This window comes from Ursus americanus, chromosome 3 (assembly GCF_024610735.1).
Source record: "Ursus americanus isolate L20-20 chromosome 3, mUrsAme1.1.p, whole genome shotgun sequence".
Classification (NCBI taxonomy): domain Eukaryota; kingdom Metazoa; phylum Chordata; class Mammalia; order Carnivora; family Ursidae; genus Ursus; species Ursus americanus.
The window spans coordinates 8,691,893-8,716,610 of NC_142129.1; the positions used below are offsets into that span (position 1 = coordinate 8,691,893).

The 24,718-nt window shown below is 35.5% G+C and overlaps 1 protein-coding gene across 2 annotated transcripts in view; it reads right to left on the reverse strand.

Annotated features, from left to right (window-relative positions):
• The window catches only part of CNTNAP2 (contactin associated protein 2), a 1,871,860-nt gene that overhangs the window by 1,008,683 nt on the left and 838,459 nt on the right, over positions 1-24,718 (reverse strand). For both annotated transcript variants that reach the window (XM_045792416.2, XM_087860735.1), the window contains 3 exons: positions 21,306-21,490; positions 15,673-15,816; positions 12,341-12,605 (listed from right to left, as the gene is read on the reverse strand). In XM_045792416.2, coding sequence (XP_045648372.2) covers positions 12,341-12,605; positions 15,673-15,816; positions 21,306-21,490 — 594 coding nt within the window. The remainder of the gene's footprint in view (positions 1-12,340; positions 12,606-15,672; positions 15,817-21,305; positions 21,491-24,718) is intronic.

A 24,718-nucleotide genomic window follows, 5' to 3' on the forward strand; every position in this document is an offset into this window, starting at 1 on the left:
ACATGTAAGACATTGTGCTAGGCTCAACGGTAAACAGGCAGAAGAAAGAAGAGAATTAATGTCCTCAAAAAGCTTCAGGAAATTTAAGCATTTTCAGCCAGAGCTGTCAAATGTCTGAACCATGTAATACACAGTATTAAACAAGTGAAAACAATAAGAGTGATTTAAAATTTTAAAAGGATCTGAGATCACCATGAGATAAGTGTTCAGGACGTTTGTGAAGAACACATAAGACTTAGTCTTAAAAATTCAACGTTTCATGGAAGAATTTCAATGGGAATATGACACTTTGGAAGCAGTTACTTTTGGATTTTAAAGGAGGAAATGTGTGGAGTGGCCTTTTTTAGAGAGGCAGGAGGAAGAGAGAAGAGCAAGACACTGCCTTTGTCTAAGTGTAGATCCATGACAAAAGTCAAAGATGGAATACTGATCATCTCCTCTCTGTCAAGTGTCAGACAGGCAAGTATTAGGGGGTACAGAGATGCAAGAGACATGACAGTGGAGGAGTCTGTAATTTAAGATGGAACAAATGGAACAAAATATTATTCAAGATATGAGATGTTATACTAGAGGATGATAGATTGTTCCCTGGGGTTTGAGAAAGGAAATGATACTAAATTGATAATAAATGATACTAAAGTGAATCTTGAAGGATGAGCAGAATTTAGCCAAAATGGCATATAGAGGAAGGAATTCCCAGCAGACAGTGAAAAGCAGGGGAGTACATAGTGTGAAGCATGAAAAATGAGGCCAAATCCTCCAGCTGGGCTCAGTTTGTGCATGCTCTTGTAAGGCACGCTAAGAAGACTTACTCCTTATGTAATGGGCAATAAATTATTTTCCTTGCATTTTAGAAACAAAAATTTGGATAATGTAAGGGAAAAATAAGAAACAATAAGGGAGATTATTTAAAAGGCTCCTGGGAGAATCTCAATGAGACATGATAAGGATGTCATTGGTGTTAGGTGCTGCATTCAACAAATATTTCAGATGAGCCATGTACAACCATACCTGATCGTGTGTGAATGAAAGACGTATTGAATGAATGTGAGTGGCAATGCAGTAGAGCAGCAAAGAATGGAAGTAGAATGATTTCAGACTCAACTCTTCTGGACTCCTTTCTGAACTTGTTATTTATGAGCTAGAAGAGTCTGGGTGAGTTATCACAGCTCCATGCCTCAGCTTCTTCATTTATACAATACACATGATGATCTTCACCCTGAGGAGTTCCTGAATTCAATGACTTAGTATATTTATGTACATGAACTCTGTTTAAACAGTGACTGGAACAGAGAAAGACCTTCATCAGTGTTAGACAGTGGGTAATCTGGTTTCTTTGTCCATGGTTTTAACTATGTATATACCATATAAGTAGGACTATGATCAAAAAGAAACATTCTTTTAACATTCTAAAAAAGTCCACTCCACACATTTCCTCCTTTAAAATCTGAAAGTAACTGCTTCCAAAGTGTCATATTCCCATTGAAAATTCTTCCATGAAACCCTGAATTTTTAAGACTAAGTCTTATGTGTTCTTCACAAACACAAAAATTCTTTTTGATTATGAAGATGGTCTGATGATTATGATTATGGTTTCAAGTGATGATTTTTTGAACTAGGATAAGGAGACAATGGATGGATGGATGGATGGATGGATGATGAGGCACTTCAAAAGAACTGGTGGTACTGGCTAAATCATACAATGTGCTGGACAAAGATGGAAGAAAAAATTTTCATTTTTCTCAAGGTTTTGATCTCAGGTCCCAAGAGAATGATTTTACCCTTGATAGAAATGAGTGAGGAAGGAGGTTACAAAACAGGACCTAACGCACAAGGTCATTGGAGCCTTAAGCAAGACAATTAATGTAAAGGATTTAGCAGTGTGACAGGCATGGTTTAAGTATTCAGCAGCTGTTAGTTATCCTCACAGTCTCAGGAGCAGACGGGACTTTTCTGGATGGCCCTGGAGTCTCATTTCCTCCACCCTTTAGTTCCTTAGCAGAGGGCTACTTCAGCAGATCTGAGTCAGCACAGAGTATGAGGAGTAGACTTACATCAGCCACTGGGCTCCAGAGGCCTCCCTTTCCTAACAAGGCAGCTTTTCTGACTCCTGCCCCAATAATGCTGTAAAGCATTAAAAGTGCAGGCTCCTCTCTACTGGAATCGCGGCTATGGTATCAGCTGACCATCTATGCCCTGGCAGAGCTAAGAGCTTGCGGGATTGGGTGCACTTTATTACTTCTCTGCTTGTAGTTCTTGCCTACCCCCAATTAACTGTATGTTATGTCTGCATCCCAAAAAACAATAGAAATTTGATGACAGAGAAGACAGAAGGAGGCTGAGATCTGGGACAAATCTGCACAAGACTGACTGAAACATTTCAGGTTGGGAGTTAAAACTTGTGCCCAAAGGGGTAGAAAAATATAGGCAATAGGTCGTCATGGCTTAGTCTCAGTCAGCAGTGTCAGGGTTAAAGATAAAATAACAGAAAACTGGAATGAGGGGAGGGGAAGATTGCTGGGCAATCAGAGTAAGCAGTGCTCCAACATCTAGGCAGGGAACTGGCAGCAGGGTAATATGCCCAGGGTAGCAAGATCCCAGCCTCTGGATAGAGGTTCAGCAATAGGGTTCCAGTCTCTGAAAGGAACCCAGGAAAACTACCAGTGCTAGAAGAAAGATTGGCAATACTAGATGACTGGACATACTACGCAGGTTAACAGCATCTTTCAGAAAATATCAGATGTTAACAAGTGTTACAACAAAGATCTATGCCTGGCTATACTTGTAAAAAGTAGATCATAGAGAGTAAGAGGAAACAAGTAGTGGCTGGAAAGAAAGAAGACTCAGGACTAACTAGGAATTCAGTTACCCGAAGTAGGGTCTGTGCTGGGGTTATACAGGCCTCAAGGGAAATGTGTCAGAATAAAATAAATCATAAAATTGAGTAATTATTACAGTTTGGTCCATATAATTATTTTCTGATACAATATTACAAAAAAGCAGATAGTTTCTGAGCAATACTGGGTGACAAACCCAAAATTTTCTTGAGCTTTTCTGAATAAAGGAGAGAGACTAAGAAATATTTGTGGTAAACATCTCAGAGGGTATCCACAGGAATCATTCTTCAGGCTATCTCAAGTCAATTTAAGAGGTCCCATGTAGCTCTCCCAGAATCTGTGGGATCCCTTTTTCAAAAAGGCTCATTTCTACAACTAATTATAACAAAGCACCAGGTATCTCAATAAGCCTATACTGTTCACAGGTGGAATGGCTCAAATTGCTGAAAGTCATGAAAGGAACAAAGGTAGACAGATAATTGTCAATGATACTATCTCACAGTCTCAAGTCTCTGGTTAATTGCCCCAGGTAAGCATCACCATGAGGTTAATGAAGGGGGAGAGGGGGGGAAATGGAGGGAAGGTTTTAATCCAATGATTTTATTTTCTGTCCTTTCTGATTATGAAGGCAACCAATCTCCTATTACTCCACGCTGAAACTTTTAACTTTAAAACAAAATTATATACTTAGTGGAAAAATACCTAAAATACCTAAATTTGATGTGATGGTTAATTTTATGTGTCAACCAGACTGGGCCACAGGGTGTCCAGATGTGTAAACATTATTCTGGGTATGTCTGTGAAAGTATTTCTGGATAAGATTAACATTTGCATCTAGAGACTGGGTAAAGCCAATTCCTTCAATGTGGGCCGGCCTCGACCAATCTAATGAGGGCCTGACTGGAATAAAAGGGTGGAATGAGAAAGAAATCCCCCTCTCCGATTGACTGTCTCTAAGCCAGGACACTGGTCTTTTCCTGTCTTCAGACAGAACTGAAACATCATTTCTTCAGTCTTAAGCCTATGAGCCTATGAGCCCTGAGTCGGCTTTCAGATTAGATCTTAGACAGGTAGTGGAACTACACCATAAGCTCTCCTGCATCTCCAGCTTACCACTGCAGATCTCAGGACCTCTCAGCCTCCGTAACTGTGTGAGTTTATTCCTGCTAATAAATCTCTCTCTCTTTATACATCATATCAGTTCTGATTCTCTGGAGAACCCTGGCTTATTATCAGCTGATTTATTATCTCTTTACTATATAAATCTATATTGGTTAAAATTACCAATTACTCATGTATCAGAGAAGTTTCGGCCCTTAAAAGTTTTATGAAAGGCAAAGAAAAAGGGCTTCTAGGCAAAGCCAATTTGTTCCTGTGCCTTCTCTCTTGTTCTGGAAACATCTTCAACTATATCCATTTATTAAGTTTGGGATTCTGGAGCTGTGTTCTCTGCTGGTCTTGCATAATTCATTTTTATTCTTATAGTTTGTAGAAGTAATGTCTGATTTCTCCCCCCCCCCCCGCCTTTGATGAGTTTATTTGTACAGTAAACTGAAGCTTTTAAAACATGACCTGGTCCCTACTGGGAGTTTTCACCTCCATTTTATCCACCTAAGTTTACTAAATTTTATCCTCTCCTTGCAATTTTTAAAAATTATTATACGTACATACACACAATCATGTTTTATTCATCTTCCCTGAAAAAGGCAGAGAATATTTTAAAAGGCCCAGAAACATTGTAGAAACTAGAGTAGGTATGGTATCCTGGAGTGTGATTATAAATTAAAATGTCCCCTTTGCTTCCTAAAGAATAAGTCAATACCTAATATCACAACTTTCCCCCCAGCCTCTTTCTCCTTTCATGTTGGAATATAATGCTTCTATTGATGTGAAAATGCACCAGCATGCACTGAAGTAAAATTAAAGGTAGATTTCCACTCAGCTTGCATGATGATAGTACAGCCATGTTGGGAATTGAAATATAATAAAAAGTCAGCTAGGTGAAGCTACCCAGGAGCAACATACCATTCACTCAAATGCTTTTTACTTGGTATCATGTGGCTCTCACAGCCAGTCTATTTGTGAATTTGGGAAAAAAAAACATCAGCAAAGTATGTTCTGGATTTGTCCAAGGTTATCTGTATTTATATCTATAGATCTACATCCCTCTCACTTTTGTCTTTCACTAAACAAGAGGAGATATGCTGGCCAGGCACAAATCTGGATTCCTAACCCAAGTGAGCACAGTGCTCTAGGAATCAACCTTTCCTAGGCTCAAGCTTTCTCTAGGAATCCAGAGCCACGTTGTCTTCCAGTCTTAAAATGATGGACTTCTGAGCTTTTCTTGAGCATCTTAGATATCTAGAAGACCAACAAAAAGTAAGGAACTCTAAGAATTAACTTTTATTTTTAAGATTTTATTTATTTGAGAGAAAGAGAGGGAGACAGAGAGAGAGCACAAGCACGGGGAGGGGCAGAAAGAGAAGGAGAGGGAGAAGCAGACTCCCCCTGAGCTGGGAACCTGACTCAGAGCTCTCAATCCTAGGACCCTGAGATCATGACCTGAGCCAAAGGCAGATGCTTAACCAACTGAGCCACCCAGATGCCCCTAAAAATTAATTTTTAGCTACTTTTTTTGGAGAAATATATGTAAGTTATTTGGGAATAAATATATTTGTATTCACTACTTCACCATTACAAGAGAAAAGTAAAATCTTTTTTTTTTTTTTTTTAAGATTTTATTTATTTATTTGACAGAGATAGAGACAGCCAGCGAGAGAGGGAACACAAGCAGGGGGAGTGGGAGAGGAAGAAGCAGGCTCATAGCGGAGGAGCCCGATGTGGGGCTTGATCCCATAACACCGGGATCACGCCCTGAGCCGAAGGCAGACGCTTAACCGCTGTGCCACCCAGGCGCCCCGAGAAAAGTAAAATCTGCTGTTCCCTGATAGCTAGCAACAGTTTTAAGGGGAAATGGACTTCATTTCAATTCACCCATTTATCCTGAAAAAACAAGAATTTAAAACTACATAGAAAGTGTGGCATTTGTTCAAAATTAGTTATGTGTATTTTCAAATAAAAGCTCATAAACCTAACCCCCAAATGTCTGCATCCAAATATAAAATGCTCTATTTGTTACGTAAATGCCATGAAGAAAATTAAGTTGAAGCTCACTGTTTAAGGACAAACTTTTTAAAAACTGAGTACACCGGGGATGTACTGTATGGTAACTAACATAATATAATAAAAAAAAAACATTTAAAAAATAAATAAATAAAAATAAAAATAAAAACTGACTATATGCTTCTAATTAAGTAGAGAAACTAGGATTTTTTAATCGATATAACTCAGTTTATGTAATTTCCATTCATAATGTTGTTAACCATTATACTTTTTCGGAATATCATTTTATCCTCAATTATTTTATAGTACACCTTTTCTGTTTTGTTTTGCTTTGCTTTAACAGTAATTGATGTTTACTGTAGAAAATTTGGGTATTATGGAAAATGTTTTAAGATGATAGTAATGAAAAAAAATGTTAGTAATGGGAACAATAACCCACCAATTAGAGATAATTACTATTAGTATCATTCAGATTTTTTTCATTCTGAACTGTTTTTTAGCTATCTATATACTTCTAATACTAATATTGGGATCTTATTCTATACAAATTTTCATTAACATTTTAATTCACTATATTATACTTTCCAATGGTATTCAATTTTATTTGAGAAACGATTTCTAATGACATAATAGTATTCCATTTGAAGATACAGCCTTTAAAAGCACCTCTTCATTTAAAATATTTGTTTGTTTTCAATTACTTCTATTACTTTATATATGTTGCGATAAATATCTCTGTGTACTTCTTTCCTTAGACTCAGAATGATACAAATTTAATAGTCAAGGGGAATGACATTTTTAAGTCTTCTAATAATTATGGTTTTAACTTGAATTAAGGAATATAATATACCTACTAAATATGTCTCCAATCACTTTGCATTGTAAAAAAAAAAAGTCACTTGAAGTATGGACGTAATGCCTAGATGAACTTTAATTTTTAAGTTGTAAAAATTTTTTTTAATATTTTATTTATTTGAGAGAAAGAGAGAGAGAAAGAGAGAGCGTACAAGCTGTTGGAGGGGGAGAGGGAGAGGGAGAAGCAGGCTCCCTGCTGAGCCATCCCAGGACCCTGGGATCATGACCTGAGCTGAAGGCAGGTGTTTAACTGACTGAGCCACCCAGATACCCTGAGTTGTAAAAATTCATTTTAAAAAATCTTGAAATGTTATCTGCAGTTTGAAGTCAGAGAGCTGAAAATCTTATCTCAATAAACAAAATACAAAAAACAATACTGCAAACTAAACTTTTTTTCTTATGTGATGAAGAAGAAACCTCATGATACAAGTTATCACTTGAACTCCCAAAACTGGTATGAATTAACTCTTTCCAGAATTAATGTACTAACTACATTTTCAAATGTTCATAAAATCAAGAGAAGAAATATTCTAATTCCTTAGGATAGATTGTGCCAGGAGCAGTTCCAGGGAAATGCATTTGCCAACAATGAACTGAAAACATGCCAGTATTTACCACCAAGTTCCCCAGCTACACCAGAAGCCAAGAAAATGTCTGCTCCTTCTGCTGTGATCTGAATGTTTGTATCTCCCCCCTACAAATTCATATGTTGAAATCTTAATGCCCAGTGTGATGGTATTAGCAGGTGGGGCTTTGGAAGGTGCATAGGTCATGAAGGTAGAGCCCTCATGAATGGGTTAGTGCTGTTACAAAAAGAGACCCCACAGAGCTCTCCAGCCCCTCCCACCTGTGAAGACAGAGCAAATGAAAGCATCCATCTAGGACTTGGAAGAGGGCCTTCTTCAGCAGAATTCAACTATGCTGGCACCCTGATGGCAGGCTTCCACCCACCAGGACTCTGAGGAATAAATGTCTGTGGCTTAAATCGCCTAGTCCATTTTGTTACAGTAGCCTGATCAGACTAAGACACCTTCCCTTAACACACCCAGATGGCACTCAAAAGGTTTATAAAGGACACTGTAATAAAACAAAAATAAAACAAGGCCTCACAAAGATTTTCTTTAGAGACAGAAATACAAATAAAGATGATCTTTACTGAATACAGGTTTCTGAAGGAGGGCAGTTGCTGAAAAGTCATTCTAAAATTGAAGCAATATGTATGTAAACAAAACAAGGTTCTAATACTTCAGCTAGAAAACAGCTGATTTAGAAGCAGTGCATTTTCTGAATGACTTTTCTAAAAGGCTTTGTTTACATGGATAGAAATGGATTTTTTTTCAATAGGTAAGAAGGATCATTAATAGAAATCACTTCTCTTCCACTACATAAATGCTGAGTCACATTTTATGAACTTATTAATATGGGTAGACCACAACATTAGAGTATTATTGTAAACATCTGTACATAATTTACTGGTATAAAATTGAGGAATTTTGCAATAAAAACCTTATTTCAAATGGTAGGTAGTTGGTTTTGTTTGTTTGTTTTTTACTATACATCAGACAGTAATACACATGCATACTTTTTTACTACTATTATAATATTGCAATTATTGTTCCTGGAAGATACATTTAGTTTTCCAAAATGGACTGATGGTGTAAATACCTCCAAGCAACTGGAACTTTAAAAAATTCCAACTCTTCAAATGAGAAGACAGATCTGTAGGTCAATGTTTTCCAAACTGTAGGTCACAACTTGTTTTTAGGTCATAAAATCATTTGATAGGTCATGAAAAATTTAATGGAAAAAAAAAACATAAAGTAAGAATGCATCTAAAGTAGCAAAGTAAGTTTCAGTAGGTATTGAGTACGATATAAAATGTTTTATGTTTTCTGTGTTTTTATCAAAATCATTTGGATCTGAAGGATGTTATGCTAAGTGATATAAGCCAGATACACAAAGGCAAATACTGTATGATTTCACCTTTATGTAAAATCTAAAAAAAATAAAATTCATAGAACCAGAGAGTAGAATGATGGTTGCCAAAGGCTGGAGGGTGGGGGAAATGGGAAAACATTGGTCAAAAGGTACAAACCTTCAATTATGAGATGAAAAAGTTCCAGGGAATTTAAGGTATAGCATGGTGATTATACTTAATAATACTGCACTGTATACTTGAAATTTGCTGAGAAAATAGATCTTAAGTGTTCTCACTGTGTATGTGCATACACACACACACACAAAAGTAAGTGTGAGGTGACAGATGCGTTAATTAACTTGATTGTGGTAATTATTTCACAATGTATACATATATTATTATACACCTTAAAAAAATCACATTGCACAACATGTACAACATGTAAATATATATTTGTCAATCCTACCTCAAAAAAGCTGGAAAAACAAATTAAAAAAAAAAACAAATAATTTTAAAAACACAGTTCTAGGCCCTCCTTCTCCAGGGTTCTGATAGGAATGTTAAAATAAACAGTATGCTCAATGAACGCACGTTATCCATTCAATCCTATTAGCACTTTTCCCCCCTTTTACTACGTACTCTGAGCCAAAGGAAATGCATAAATCTGTATTCTCCACTCACTAAGTATGGTCCTAAATAGAAATAAATATAGTGGAATGTTTTATAAAAGTTGATGCTGCAACTTGGAAAATATTTTCACAGAAAGATAACCCGCTTTGCAAAGTCAAGGTTACTCAGAGTTTGACTGAATTTTACAAGTTGAGTCCACTGTCAAGACTAATGAGATCTGAAATCAATCACAACGTAGAGGGAAAAATACGAGGAGGGTGAAAAAATACATTGAATACTAACTTACAGGATTTAGTTTGACTTTATCATCAAAGAACAATGTTGTCCAAGACAGAATAAAAAGGCTTTTGAACCACTTGAATTAGCTTCATCTTGGACCACAGAATTTATTCACTAAAAATAAAACCAAGTGTCTCTCTAATGACTTCCCAATGCACTACTACACAGTGTTTGCGTGTGTGCATGTGTGTGTGCACACAGAAAGGCTAGCAGTGAATGCTTTCCTCTTCTAAATTTTCTGTATCTTCTACATTTTCACAACCAAGCTATTTTAAACATAAAGTAAAAAAACAGGATTGACATACTTCAGTGTTTATGCTGCTGATAAGAATAAGACAGACATAATACGGAACTATTTCCCTTCGTTAAAGCAAACATCAGTGCCCTCGGTCAGCTTACCTTTCTAAATTATTTCCTCAGTATTGCTACTTACGCTAAGTTACTCATACATTTAATTGAATTTGGTTAAGTACTTTAAGATGAAAACTGCCTTCTATGGACTCCATTTGTATTTATAGGATGGATGAACGAATGTAGTCATATACTGGATTCCTTTGTTCTTTCTTCCCTTTGTTTTTCAATAAACACAGTTTAAATGAGTATAAGATATAACTTTTTAAAAACGTATGTGCACCTATATTTACTTACAAATCTTTCTGAAATTTGAGCAATGATAACTGATAAGTTATCGTATACACTATATGTATAGGAAAAATAAATATTTGGAACAGTAAGGTATTATTATCATTGGAATACGTAAGACCAAGGTTACCGACATGTTGAAATTTCCTATCAGTTTCCCTTAATTTGCACAGATTCTTGGCTAAATTAAAAAAATTTCTCAAGTCCAATTTTATCATATTTAAGCAAACCTATTAAGGGAAATTAGTCATTGCATATTGGATTTCTTTTTTCTTTTTCTTCCTTTTATTTTTTCATAAACACGGTTTAAATTAGATGAAAGTATCTTAGAGTCTTAAATTAGACCAAATTAAATTAGGAAATGTTTATTGATCTTGACATTTAAGATCCTATTATTTCCATTATAATGATTCCTGTTACAATGGAAAACCACCAGGAATTTGGGTTTGTTCAGAGAATGTCAAGAGGGAGAGAGGCCTTCATACTTCTATGTTTTTAGTCATTAGAAAAGGATAATTATAATAAAATCTAATGTGATGTTTTTCAACTTTAGTAAATATTTGTATGTGTATTTGTTTTATGTGTTTTCCTGGTCTCTCCAGATATTTTCTATTTGCTCTAAATCTCCCCAGGTGAATTTATACTGGGAAGTAGTGATAAAATATGGTTGACCAATCATTTTGACTCCAAAAACTCAGGGGAAAGCAAAACTAACAAAGCAAAAACAGAAAAAGTAAATATCTAAGTATTTCACAATGGCTTTCGATTTCAATAGTTCAGATACACCTCTGATATAATGGTCCCTCTATCTTCTTTGAATCCTTCTCAGTAATAGTCTATATGGCTATGCCCTACAGAAACACCAAGCGCATTTTATGAAAAGACACATATTCTTCAGCAGGAAATATTCTGTTAATAAACACTAGCTTAAAGGGCCACGGTGTTAACTCTACAAACATTCCCAGAGCACCCCTAATGTAACAGGGGCTATTCTACACGCTAGAATAGAAGAACAGGCATAGCCTCTGCCCTCAAAGAGCTGACAGCCTACAGGGCAATGACATGGACACAAACAATATAATGTGTTAGAAACCATGTCAGGTGTATACATATGGTGTCACAAGTGAACATGGAATATTTTGACATCAGAGCCAGCAGTCACGCAGTTGAGCATTTTGTCATGAACTTCCTCTCTATTTGGTACATCTGTATAAGCTGCTCAGTCTATGTTAATTTTCTCTGTCTTCTAAGTAGTTCTCCACAAAATAAAAACATCTACTGCAAGGAACATCAAGAAAAATTTGATGAAAACTTTTACTATTTTAGAGTCCCCTATCAGGACTAATTTTTATTTACAACATCTCACATTTTGCTATCCCAGCTTTCTTTGTACCATATTAATCAAAGAATATAACAAGGTTGCTAAGTTTGTTCAATTAACAACAATATTACCCAAGCCTCAGTTTATCATACTACTGTGAGGTTAATTTTAAAAATTACCCTGCTAGGCCAATCAGTCTTCCCTCAGTTGATACATACATCTTATCATTCCTCTTTGTACTCACCCCTTGTTGTTGTTTTTCCTGAAAATTTGCATAAACTTAGCAAGATCACTTTGAGGTTTTGATTCAAGCAGTTGCATATACCTTTAAAGTCAATTAAATTAATATATACTTGCTACTAATAGTAAAAGGTATTTGAATTCCATAAAGTCAAATAGTACCAGGCCTCTTATATCAGTAAAACAGACATTCTTTGTAAACATAAAATATTCACTTAGAGTAATGTCCATTGCCCTCTTAACGTGAACAAGCAGGTATAAGCAATAGAAGATCTTGGTGCTCTGAGACAGTCTCAACCAACTTCCCTCCTCACCCACCCCTCACCCTCTGAGCAAATTTCCAGTGTTCTCTTACTCAATCAGTACTCTGAGCAGCCAAGTAAAAATCTCACCAAGTCTGAATTCAAACATAACCACAAGCACGCAACACCAACAAAACAAAAGCATTGCTAGCTGTGGAAATGACAATAGCAGTTTCAAAAGGATTGCACTCACCTGAGGAAATATCTATTTGGCTCATCTTGGTCTGCGTGACGTTGATGTGAACACCAACTTTGCTTTCAGTGAGGTCAATCTCCACATTGCCCAAATTATCTGCAAACTGACTGAAAAGCAGGAGACCATTTGGGTTCCAAGTCCTGAACTGGAAACTGACTGAAAACAGGTCCTGGTTAGGCCGTCCTGGCACCTCCAGGTAACTGGTAGCATTGAAAAAGACAGGCACTGTGTAGGGCTCCACGCACGAGAAACTCAAATTTCCCTGCAAAACAAAAGGGCATGCTTTGAGACAAATGCAAACAAAGCTACGGTCTATGGATGTCAATGCAGAGTCTGAGCTTGTGCCAAACTCTCACACACAGCAGCATGATTTGGGTTCGGCACCCAGATACCTCAGCATCACTCTACTTGGAGTGTGTATTAACAGGGTTCAGCGGCTGACTGTCAAGATGAGGAATTAGCAAGAACCCTCTATCATGGAATCGAAAGACTGATAGCCTGATAGGATGGGATGTGTCCCTGTGTGGTGGGCATGAGTGTGAACCACTGGACTTTCTAAAGAGGGCAGAAAGCTGCTGCTCCCCTCCCCCATTACTGATGATGCCTCAGCCAAGGAGGAGATGCCACCATGTTCTTCTGGATGGCCTATGTCAAGTGTTTATTTATATATAACTAGTTTCAGTGGGAACTACGGTCATTTGGTTATTTGTTAATTGATATTATGGGACAAATATTCTTGTTTTTTATCCCCATACCTAATACATGAATTAATATTAACTATGTAGCATCAGCAAAATTGTGATTTCAGATTATTATATTAAATTACCATGAAGTGTGCATATATTATAATGAATTAATGCTTCTGAAAATAAAGTATGAATGTACAAAATGAAAACAAACTTGTGATAATTGAAGCCTATTCCTTTCTTCTCACTCTCCCTCTATTTTGTACCAAAAAAATTTGATTTAACCATTCAGACACACTAAATGTTGCATTCGAGTGTGTAAGTACCTTCCGTTTAAAGGTCTGAAAACTTATGCTTGCTTCCAACTTCTTTTACCCCACCATAATATTCTGATGAATATAATTTATTCACATTTTCATCTGGTCCTTCAATTACTTATTTCACAACAACACAACACCAGGATATTTAGGTTTAAAAGCATCATTCTTCCATTTCAGCACATTAACCATAATATCTAAGGCAGGCTGTCCCTCGGAATTAATATTCAAACTAAATTTGCACTGTAGCTTCACAGATAATTATTTTTAACTACTTACTTTTACTGGTGAAAAGAACTGCCTTTGCCTAATAGTTGAGATGTTATAACTGACCACATACCCATGTTGTGGGGAACGTCTCCCAACAAAATTAAAGGTCCATTCTGAGTAAAGGTGCTGACTCAGAAGTCAGTGTATAATAGGTATTGGAGGAGGTCAACAAAAAGACTTATGACTGCCAGTTAATCCATGAGCAGGACTTGGACAATTGGAGACTTCTCTGCTGTCCTCGGAATGTATGTTCCCACTCCAAGGATACAGTCTTGAGATACAGATGTGGTGTTGAGGCTCTCCGACCTGGGTACTGAACTGGTTAAGACCTCCTGCATCCATAACTGAATCCAGGTAAGACCTCTATATAAACTTTTAAGGCTTTGGTAGGCAGGTGCAGAGATGTAGTCATCTTGTGGCTTCCCAAGACAAGCCTATAACTTCCCATGCTTTTTTTTTTTTTTAACATGTTCAAGTGTCTTAAAATTCTGATTATTATTATTAAACCTACCACCCACCAATGTGGGGTGGTCTGTCTCTTTCTTCCATCTCTTCCTGCCCTCTGCATCCAGGGGCTGGTTGCAGGAAGCTGTCCAGGAAGCTGTCCAGGAGGCTATTAGGGAATGGGTGTGTACATGGAACTCATATGAGTGCAGGGTGAGTGTTGAGTCAATTTCACTGAAATACCAGCACCTGATGTCTTTGAAAGCAAATTTTCCTCATAAATATTTGTCCTTGTAGAGTTGCTTACAAAATGTCTCACTTTTCTCTATCCTGCTTAAAATTTTAATATGTACATATATTTTTAAAAGTTTATTTTTTTTAATCTACAAAATGTGTATGATAACATCTCTAGTCATCCTGTAGTACTGTTCTCAGACTGTCATCAAAGTAATAACATTCCTAGCACAGTGCCTGGTGCCTATAAATGGAACTATTAACTATTTTTCTCTATAGTCAATACATTTTATAAGATAATTTCAAAGTTCACTTTTTATTCAGTATAAATTCATTCTTTTGAAGAAAAATAATTAAAGAAAAATGTCACATTAAATTATCATTTTATGCCATAATAATTTTCATACCCAACCTGAACTCCTATTTATTCATGTGGGGATTTCTATTTGTCCAATCATTTTGTGAAAACCCTAGGCTCAACAGACCACCAGAGCTCTTTTGCAACAGAGTGTAAGCACTCCTAACATTGTCTACTGTCAGTGGCTCTCAAATGTAGGTCTCTGGAATCCCAGACTCTCCCAAATAACACTTTTAGGTTGAAGTGAACTCCTGTTCTTGCAGACCCATAGGGAACACATACTAGACTTTTCAGATGGTATCTTTCAGGGATCCTAAGCAGTATCATGGGGAGGCAGGTATGCTAGAGCAGTCTTCAATTTTTGCTCTCTGCCTCAAAACAGTTAAACCTGGAAACAACTCACAGCAGAGCTGGAAGAAGATCACTATCAGGTTCTCAGTCACAGCTTTCACTATCCAGTGGCAGTCAATCCTTATTTAACTGCCTATACTTGGTATGTTTAGGGCTTTCAAAAAAAGTGCATTTCTTTACTTACCTGGGTGAATTACCTTTGGAAACATGTAAATGAATATAACAAAGTTCCTGGATGCAACACTTTTAAAATATTGAACTAAATCATAAACAAGAAATGGAGAGTCATACACAAAACATCTGGAAACATGATGCTGCCAGTTTATGGGCTGCCGAACTGCTGGGACGAAGCACACACTGAGGAATGCCTGCGGTATGTTCCTCTGATATGTGAGTTCCAGAAACACTGGGTCAAAATCCTGTGCCCCATCTGAGTACAACTTACCATCTACTGCAGGCTAATTTAACTCAAAAGCCATGATTTATTCTCAAGAGTATATCCACTATCTACACTTTTTTAGGTAATTCTAAAGTTAGTTTTACACTGTTGAGCCCAACACAAGCATGATGGCAAATTCTATGACCATGTTGTTGTCATTCAATAATCCAGAAAAAACAAAACTTCTTTGATTTTTCTATGAACCACTATTTTGGAGTAAACAATCTTACCACATTTGAGGGCTCTAGTTTCTTCCTTCTCGCAAGATCAGTTATATTGATACCATTGTAATTAATGCTTTCCATGCAACCTTTGAAGTTCTTTCTACTGCCGGAACTTGGCTTCCCAGAGAAAGGTATGCCTCCGAAGGTTATCTTTGAGAAAAAGAAAAAAATGTAAACATTCACACTGCATTCAACTTAAAAAAAATATTCACAATCAATTAGACAAAACTATTAATACAACCAAGGTCAGTTATACAACCAAGGCCTGTATATCTCTCCCAGAATATACAAACATTTTTTTCTGCCTCCAAAATCTGTTGCATATTAAATTATGTTGTTATGGAAGTACATAACAGTATTATTAATTCTGGAAATCAGATTATAACTTTAACAAGAAAATAGCAATAATTTCTTATAGATGAAGGCATTTTATAAATTTTCCTGAAATGTTTTAGATTTTATACAGCAACCTTCTTTTATTAATATTAAAAACACATTTTTATGCTTATCATTCAAAGACATACTACTGATAAATGCTTCTAGTCATCATGAGATAACCAGTACTAATATAACACATGATAAACCTGATGTAGTATATAGACTTATTTTAATTTAAATGACCATTAAAGTCAAATATTCACTAGGCTAATTTTTAATACAGAAAACAGTTCAAAAAGTCTCACTACAATATTGTTTAAGAACATATTAGGAGATGGGGGCTGATATTTGAGTACTATAGGCTTAGAAATATTATCGGTCTTCTGAATCCCAAGGAATAAGGTAAATGCCCTTTACTGTGACTCTCTGGCTACCATCACCTATAAAAAGAGAGTATGTCCTTTTCCTTATATCTTTGGCCAAATTAGAGTACTATAGTGTCAATTTCCTATAATAAAAAAATTATATTTAATATATGTATTGCCATAATGACATTTACTGCTAATAGTGAATTAGTGGTAAATAAATCTAAATACTAACCAGAGCTGCAATACCAAGATATATAATCCAGATGTTACTTCTCTTTTTAATTATTATTCAATGCTACCATTATCAACTTTTCCTATAAAGCTCTGAAAATGAAGGCAATAGTTAAGACATTTTTGAATGTCAAGACGTCATATTTGAAACATAAGGCACAGATCTTTGTGTTCTAGGAGGCCTTTAGCAAATTATGTTCTTTTATTTAGTGTCATGGCATTTAGATGCTTAGTTATTGTGGAAAAAAGCACAAATTAATGATAGTTTATGAGACGATATAAAAAAACAAAAGACCTCACTTAAAATATGTTAATAATGTTGAATGTGTATCATTTACCATAAAGAAGGGAAAACTGAGGATAAATATATAGAAATGAATTAAGAAATGATAAAAGTAAAATTATACAGTAATCTAAAATAGAATTATTAGGAAAATATTTTCAAGTGGCACTACAATGAACTTATTAGGTACTAAATAAATATACCTAATACCAAAGGTAAGAATTATTGATAATATGTGGAGTGTTATACTTCCTGTCTACAGTTTACTTTACCAATTCTTTCCCAGTTGATGGTAATAAAAATCTATGCCTGACAACACGCAGCACCGCATTTTGAACATTATTACTAAATACCAGTTTAAATATATTGTCTCATTCTTTTTCTGTGTGCTGTTGGGATGATGATTAAACACTCCTGTGGTTTCTCTGCTTTCAGCAACCCTCAGCACATGTCCTACATCACCCTCAGAGGTGCCCTAGTGAAGCAACACAGCCTCAATTTGCCAGATTTCCTTACAACTAAGAGATGTGGGTTCAAATCCCAATTCCTAATGTAACTAATCCTACGATACTAGGTTGCCACTTCTGCTGATTATGTATCTCATCAGTAAAATGAAGTGCCTGGACCACAAAATATTTTCTGATGTTATAATTATTCAGAAAGTAAAAAAAAAAAAAATTGTTGTAATTATTAGATTATTCATCAGATATTCATATAACTCATATGACTGGCTTATTAATGATACTATCATTCAATAACAACCCGGACTCTAATGAAATAACCACATTGACCATTTTGTTAGCTACCAAGAGTTTATAAAATGTGGCAGAGATTGCTAGATACTTCTAAGTGTCCTTTCTCCCTACCTTCTTTAGGAAAACAAGACAGCTTTACAGCTGTGCACACTGAAGCCAATATATGGCATTTACGAACCTCTTTCAATCAAGTTTTGGTCTCGTGAGATTAAAGTAGTAAGACTGTGTGACTCCAAAAACTATAATTAAAAGGGGAAGGGAGCACAACCTTCTTTACTCTTCCTTCCCACTGGAATGCAAGACAGAATGTCAACAGCTTTCTTGGAGTGATTTGCAATGGGGCTGGAGAAGCAGCAAGGTAAAAGGAAACTGGAGTCTTAACGACCATGATGCTGCCATTTGAGCCCAGGGCTCCCCTCCTACAATTACCTTTTATATGAAGAAGAATAAACACGCATCTGCTACATGCAGTCTAATTAATCATAACTGATACATACGGTGATTTCTATTACTTCCTATTGCCTCCTCATATAATAATGCTATGACAAATGTGCTATTACATTAATTTTCCAAAAGGGAACTATGATGTGTCCACTGTCACACAACCAGTAAGGAGCAAAAAGGGACTCGAACCCAGGCCTTTTGTTCCAGTTTGAGCCATGCAATTGATTCTCTAAAAAATCCTAGCTGGTTTTTCTCTAAAATCTTAGCCTAGTTCTGCAACTATCAAGGGGCATTCATTCCTCTACCTCCCAAGCAGAAATGTATTGCAAAGGCAATGGCATAACATCCACAGGGTCTATCCTGGAACTTAGCTGAAGAAAAGAGAGAAGCCAGGCCAAACATCAGTGTGTGGCTGAGAAGAAGGATGTGTATCTGTTTACCTTTATACCCTTCCGAGGGTACCATGTGGCCAGTAGCTTGCCTGCCCATGTGTTTGGCACACTTTGCAGTATAACTCAGCTCCAGGAGGTGATAAGGTGAACTCTTAAGCCACCTTCCACAAAAAATGCCCACATTGAGTTACCTCAAAGGAGCAAACTTGTTTTCTACTGCTTCTTTCATGATGTACATCTCTGGGAATAGTGGTAGGTATTAATTTACCCTTGCAGTATACTGAATCCTGCTCATACTAGCTCTACAGCACTGACTGTTCAACAGAGCCATTATTAAAAATTAAATTATATAGTTTCAAGTTACATTAAACAAATAGTAGCTACTAAGAACTCATCTCTATATTTTTATTGTTATATATATTCTTGAGATTACTTACATTCATTGTGTCTATATATGATGGGAATACCCTATCATGTGGTGTGCTATAATAAATATATTTGGTCTTTGTTGCCAGTTCCTGGCACAGGGCTCCTAAAACCCTTGGAATATTCTGAGTGATAGAAATGTCTTCAGTTATTCATAACAAGCCTCCTTTGGGGTCTGAGTCTAGTTCCTAGGTGGATGAGTCAGAGAGGTATGTGTGAAAACACTGAGAGACTGACTCAACGGACTCAGGATTCTTTATCAGTAAATTTGAATTTCTTCTTAGTGTCTGTCTCTAACAATGTCCCAGGCATTGTCATCTACAGCTGAGATTCTCAAAGATGGCATGTATATTCATGGGCTTCAAAGTGTCCATGAAACTGCTGACCCTGAGTGTGTGCATGAATATTCATGAATTTCATCACAAACTCAATACAGTCTATGACCCCAAATTTTTAATTCTGTTTTTTGAAAACTGGAATTGTGTTTGCCCATTGCTAATGTTCCAGGATCTCTCATCTCTTCTACGGTACTTCAGAGTTTATTAATGGAGGATGAATAATTCATCTTTAATTTCTCTCATACAGTGGGAGATAAGCCACCTAAGCCAAGAAATGTACTAATTTAGAAAAAATAAAACTTCTGGGATTTTCATCTTCTTTCCCTTGCAACAGTCATTTTGCTTTAAGGAGATTTTTTGGGGCTACAGTTATTTTCTGATCATCCTAAATTTATTTTAACGTTAATAAAGTCTCAATATCAGGGTTTATATAGCTTAATCTATTTTAAATTCCTATTTAGGAATATATGTAATATATTCACCTTGGAGAAAATTTAGCAACTATTTATATAAAGAAAATAAAAAACACAGTTGTAAATCCTTTTTCAATTATCTTACAGTAAGCATATTTCACATTTTTAAAAATTTATATATAGATATTAACACATACATATGTGTGTGTATATGTATACAAACAACTTCAAAACTGGGGACAAGGCACACTGAGTTGGCACAGAAAACTCAGGTTAGTAGCCACCATACACCTTCTATTTTTAAAGGATTCACAGCAATATTTGACATGCTCTGGGCATTATGTAAAACACTAGCCTGAGCTAGCTGACCATTCTAACATCCTGCTGCACTGCTTTTTGATGATTTCCTGTCCTAGTGAAGGTGGGTCTTTTATCATTTCTCTAATAAAAACAGTGTCGCATGAAAGTAAAAGTGGAACAGAAGATGAAGATGGCAGTCAAATCCAGTTCCAAAATCTGAGGAGTTGTACCAGGCAGGGACACTCATCCCATTAGCAAGTAATCATTGTTGTTTTAAGAATTAAATAAAAAATTTTTTTTTTCATTTATCGGTGTTTTTTTTTTGAATGGCTACTGAGTTGTTAGGACATAAACATTTATTAAGTTGTCTGGCTCTAACTATTACAGAATGGTCTAGGACAGCTGCGGAAAAATTACTAACACACTGAGGGTTCCATGGAGTAAGAAAGTTTGGAAACCCCTTGCTGAATAATATTTCATCCTATTTATTTTACTGTTATGCTCTTTTTGTTCATTTAGTGTTATCCCTTTTCTCTGGAATATATAACACTGTGATGAACATCTTACAGTACTCTTATCTCTATATGTGATTAACATTTTCAGTGGACATTTTAAGGTTGAACTGCTCTCTAAATAATTTATTAAAAAGCCTGAAATGCCTACTTGTATAATATGGGAATATACAGTTTTTATGAGACCAACATGATTATTTTTTGACCTCTGATCATTTAGAGCATAAAATATGTCCTTTTATTTATGGACAACCTCTTAAAATATTCTATATTTTACTTTATTGGTTCTATGATAATTATATCTGAGAAAATAGAACCCGACAAAAGAATTATCTATAGTCATGAAGTCATAAATTACTTAATATAAATCAGAACTCAGGATTTCTTAGTCAATATTTTGTAATAAATATTAGGCATTTCTGTATTTATAATATATTGTCTATCCTCAAGAATAATATGTGATATTTATCATAATTAACTATCGATGGAAAGATTACAACTTATATTTGTTCTGGACTTACTAAATTGCCCTGATGATATGATAAATGGTCTGTTCCCTTTAAATTATTACTTTGGTATCAAGATTTCTAAAATATTTCCGATACTCATAATTACAAATTTAGAAATGAATAAAATGACAGTATTAATAGATTAGTCCCTCAAGTCGAAAGATAATTTTTCCTTGGAGAATAAAACGAATGGGGCAAGCAGGTATGTGACTGACAAGAACACAAAGACGCAGTAGGAGACTGAGGCAGCTACTCAAGATTGAGCACAACGGACGCGTCCTCCAGCTCACCTCGTAGTCCAGATCCAGGTAGTCGAACTCTCCATTGGTGCGGAAGTGCTGCATGCCCCTGTCCAGGGTGAGGTTAATGCTCCGGCCCTGGCGCTCAATGACCACAGAGTGCCAGTGGTGATCATCCAGCAGACTTCCGGTCATCACAGACGTGTGGCCATAGATGGGGCCAAGCTGGTTACTTCCTGAGTCATGGAATGAACAGAAACAAGGCAGTGACACCACAGCTACTCTGTGCAGTAGCCAACCTTCCATTACAGCCACAGGCTGGCACTCCACTCAAGTCCTGTCCAATGACGCTAGCATGGGGGAACCAGCACGTAACTATACTTAACAACAGTTTCATATTCAAAATACTTTAAGCTATTAAAGATCGAAAACACCTCCTTTAAAAAGAAAAAAAAAATATGTGAGCTTTTTTTTTTTTTTTGCTGTGCCATGAATTCTGCTAAATTTGATAGGTTCCTTACAAAGTCAGTGCCCCAAGGCTCTGGAGCCCAGGGCTTCGATTCTCATGCTGGCTCCACCACTGGCTTGCCCTAGGGCAAGCTGGCAGCTTCTCTGCCCCGATGCTGCCTCATATAGAAAATGGAGAAAATCAGGGTACCAGCTTTACAAGGTTGCTATGCTGATTAAAGGAATTAGTACATGCAAAGAACTTAACCAACTTCTTGGCATATAGTGAACATTAGGTAAATGTTACCTGTTAACAGTCTTTTATTGTTGCTGTTATTTTTATTATTGGTCAAGAAAACACAGCATGATACTTTCCAGTTTTTACGGATTCCAAAAGCAATAATTTTAAGCACAATGTAATATTTAACGGCATAGAAAATTAACTCGTTATATTTTAAAATAACACCTTGCAAAAATATGTATGTAGCATTAATCCAGCTTTGAAAGTAGATTTCCATGGCAACGAGACTATAAATGAGAGTGAAAGGTTGTGAGAATCCAAAATGTTTACTAAGGTCATCTCTGGATACTGTTTATGTGTTTTATACTATCTTCTATTTTGTCTAATCAAGTATTGCTTTTCATGGTCAGGTAAAACTAAGTGCTATAAAAACATAACATGGTTTCAGAATAAATAGTATAATAGAACTAGGAGAAACACACAATTGATTAAAGCACTGAATGATTTCTTCTTTTTTTTCATTTAGGATGTTAATGACGCCTATACCTGATATTTTCTATGTCTTTCCTAGATCAGATTTTCTTTCCTTCTGATGATGAAACTAAAATGTGCTGTGACTGGAATTGTGATTAAGATTATCTGTGTACACGTGGCAGTGGGGCAGAGAGGGAGAAAGAAAAGTAGGAATACGTCTAAGTGAAAGGATACACTCTATTTTATTACTTTAAATAACTAGAAGACTAAGTAGCAGCTAGATATGCCTGATACTTAGGTAATGACATTAAAAAGGCACAGTGTCCGTATGAGTGAGTGCATTTCCATGACTGTCATAAATTCCAATCAGTCAATAAAACTCTGTAAGTAAACTGCTTTCCAGTGAAATGGTGATGATCTTTCTGTGAGGTCAGAGGATCAGGTACTAGTTCCAGAATAGTAATGTCACACCTATATAAAGCACAGTGGCTTTTAAAAGGTTCCTGTGTTTCACTTAAAAAAAAAAAAAGAGAGAGAGAAAGGTTTGAGAAAGTAAACATCCTCAAATATAATTCAATTGCTCTGAGTGAGTGTGTGTATTTTTAAAAAGTACTTATATTTTGTTTTCTAATATCTAACTTCCCAAGCCCCCTATTTCTCCTTATCTTCTACTAAGAATCATTCAAAAATGATTTAGGGCTATTTTTTCCCCAGGCAATACATGAATACACATACATAATTACAAGTAGAGAATATTATGAAGAATTAGTATGTACAACATTAATCACTCATTTCCACCGCTAAACATAATTTGGTCTATTTCCTTCCAGATTTTTTTCCCTATACATATATTTAATTATATACATATAAACTAATGTGTGTATATATAATCATATAAAATATTTATACTATTTTATACTAGTTTTAATTTAATATCTTATAGTACTTTCTATAGAATTAAAATTATTCACAGAGATTTTAATGCATATCAACATATTTCTATATGTTTACCTTTTTATTTTTCTTCAATTTTTGACACAGTAATCAATATTGCCAAATACATCCTTGGACTTAAATCCTATAAACATTCCTCATTATTTCCTTATGGTTACTGTACCAAGATATCTAGGCAATTTTTAGATATCTGAAGACACTGTCAAACTGGTTTCCTGAAAATATTTTCTGATGCAAAGAGCAGTACAAAGAATCTTGTCACACACTCATCAATATTGATATGATTTTTAAATTGATTTACTTAACAAAAATTAGAGTCATTATTTTATTGTGCATTTATTTTATAGATAGTGCAGTTGAGCATTCGATGTTTATAGAATACTTACAATTTTTCTTCTGTGCATTATCTTTTATGTCCTATGCCTACATTTTATCTTAAAGTCTTGATATTGTTAGGGAGTAGTATAAATTCTTACTCATGAATGACATTAAACTTCCGTACTTGACATTTGCATTTTTCAAGTTTCACATGCATTATGATTTTATTTAATGTAAAGAACTCAATATTTTTTTATAATTGATCCAACTTTTTGTGTGATTTTCTTCATCTTTTTCTTATAGAAGTTATTATTTCTATCAGATCAGATTTGAAATGAGGAGTTTTATAATAAAGGGTAAATCTTTATAAACACTGTATCAAGTATTAACAACAAAAAAACCCTAATTGAAACTGTACTTTTTAGTATAATACTGATTTTCAAAGTAATAAAATTTAATATGTAGAACATAAGCCATATTCAGGAATGTCTGGACCACTCAGACTGATAAGCAAGTCAAAAAGGCAGGCTCTGTTTTTGTGTTCTTATCTTTAGTTTTGTGGCCTTCTACTAGGGTGCATTTAACATGTGAACTTTAGCTATTAATGTATTTTAGATATAATATTTTTGTAGAATTGCTATTATTTACAACAGAAAAATTTATGGAATGTGTGATACCCTCCAAAAACTTCTTGCATAAATCCTGAAATTTTTAGCCAAGCAAGAGACTTAAAAAAGCTTAAAAACAACAAAAACCCAAAACAAAATAGGAATTCGTTCAACTCATTCTACAGCCAATATTTTATTTCTCTGATTCCTGATTCTCTGATTTCTAGTTAGATTATGTTTGAAAAATTCAGTTCCACATTTCTCATCTTTTCTTAACCTATGTCAATAAAACTACTGTCCTTTCTATTCCATTGAGAAAAAATCAACAGTAACCTCTACAGGGGCTAAGCCAATATTCACCTGCCTGTCTCCACCTTAGGTGAATTCAACACAATAGCCACCTCTTTTCTTTCCCTGGTCTC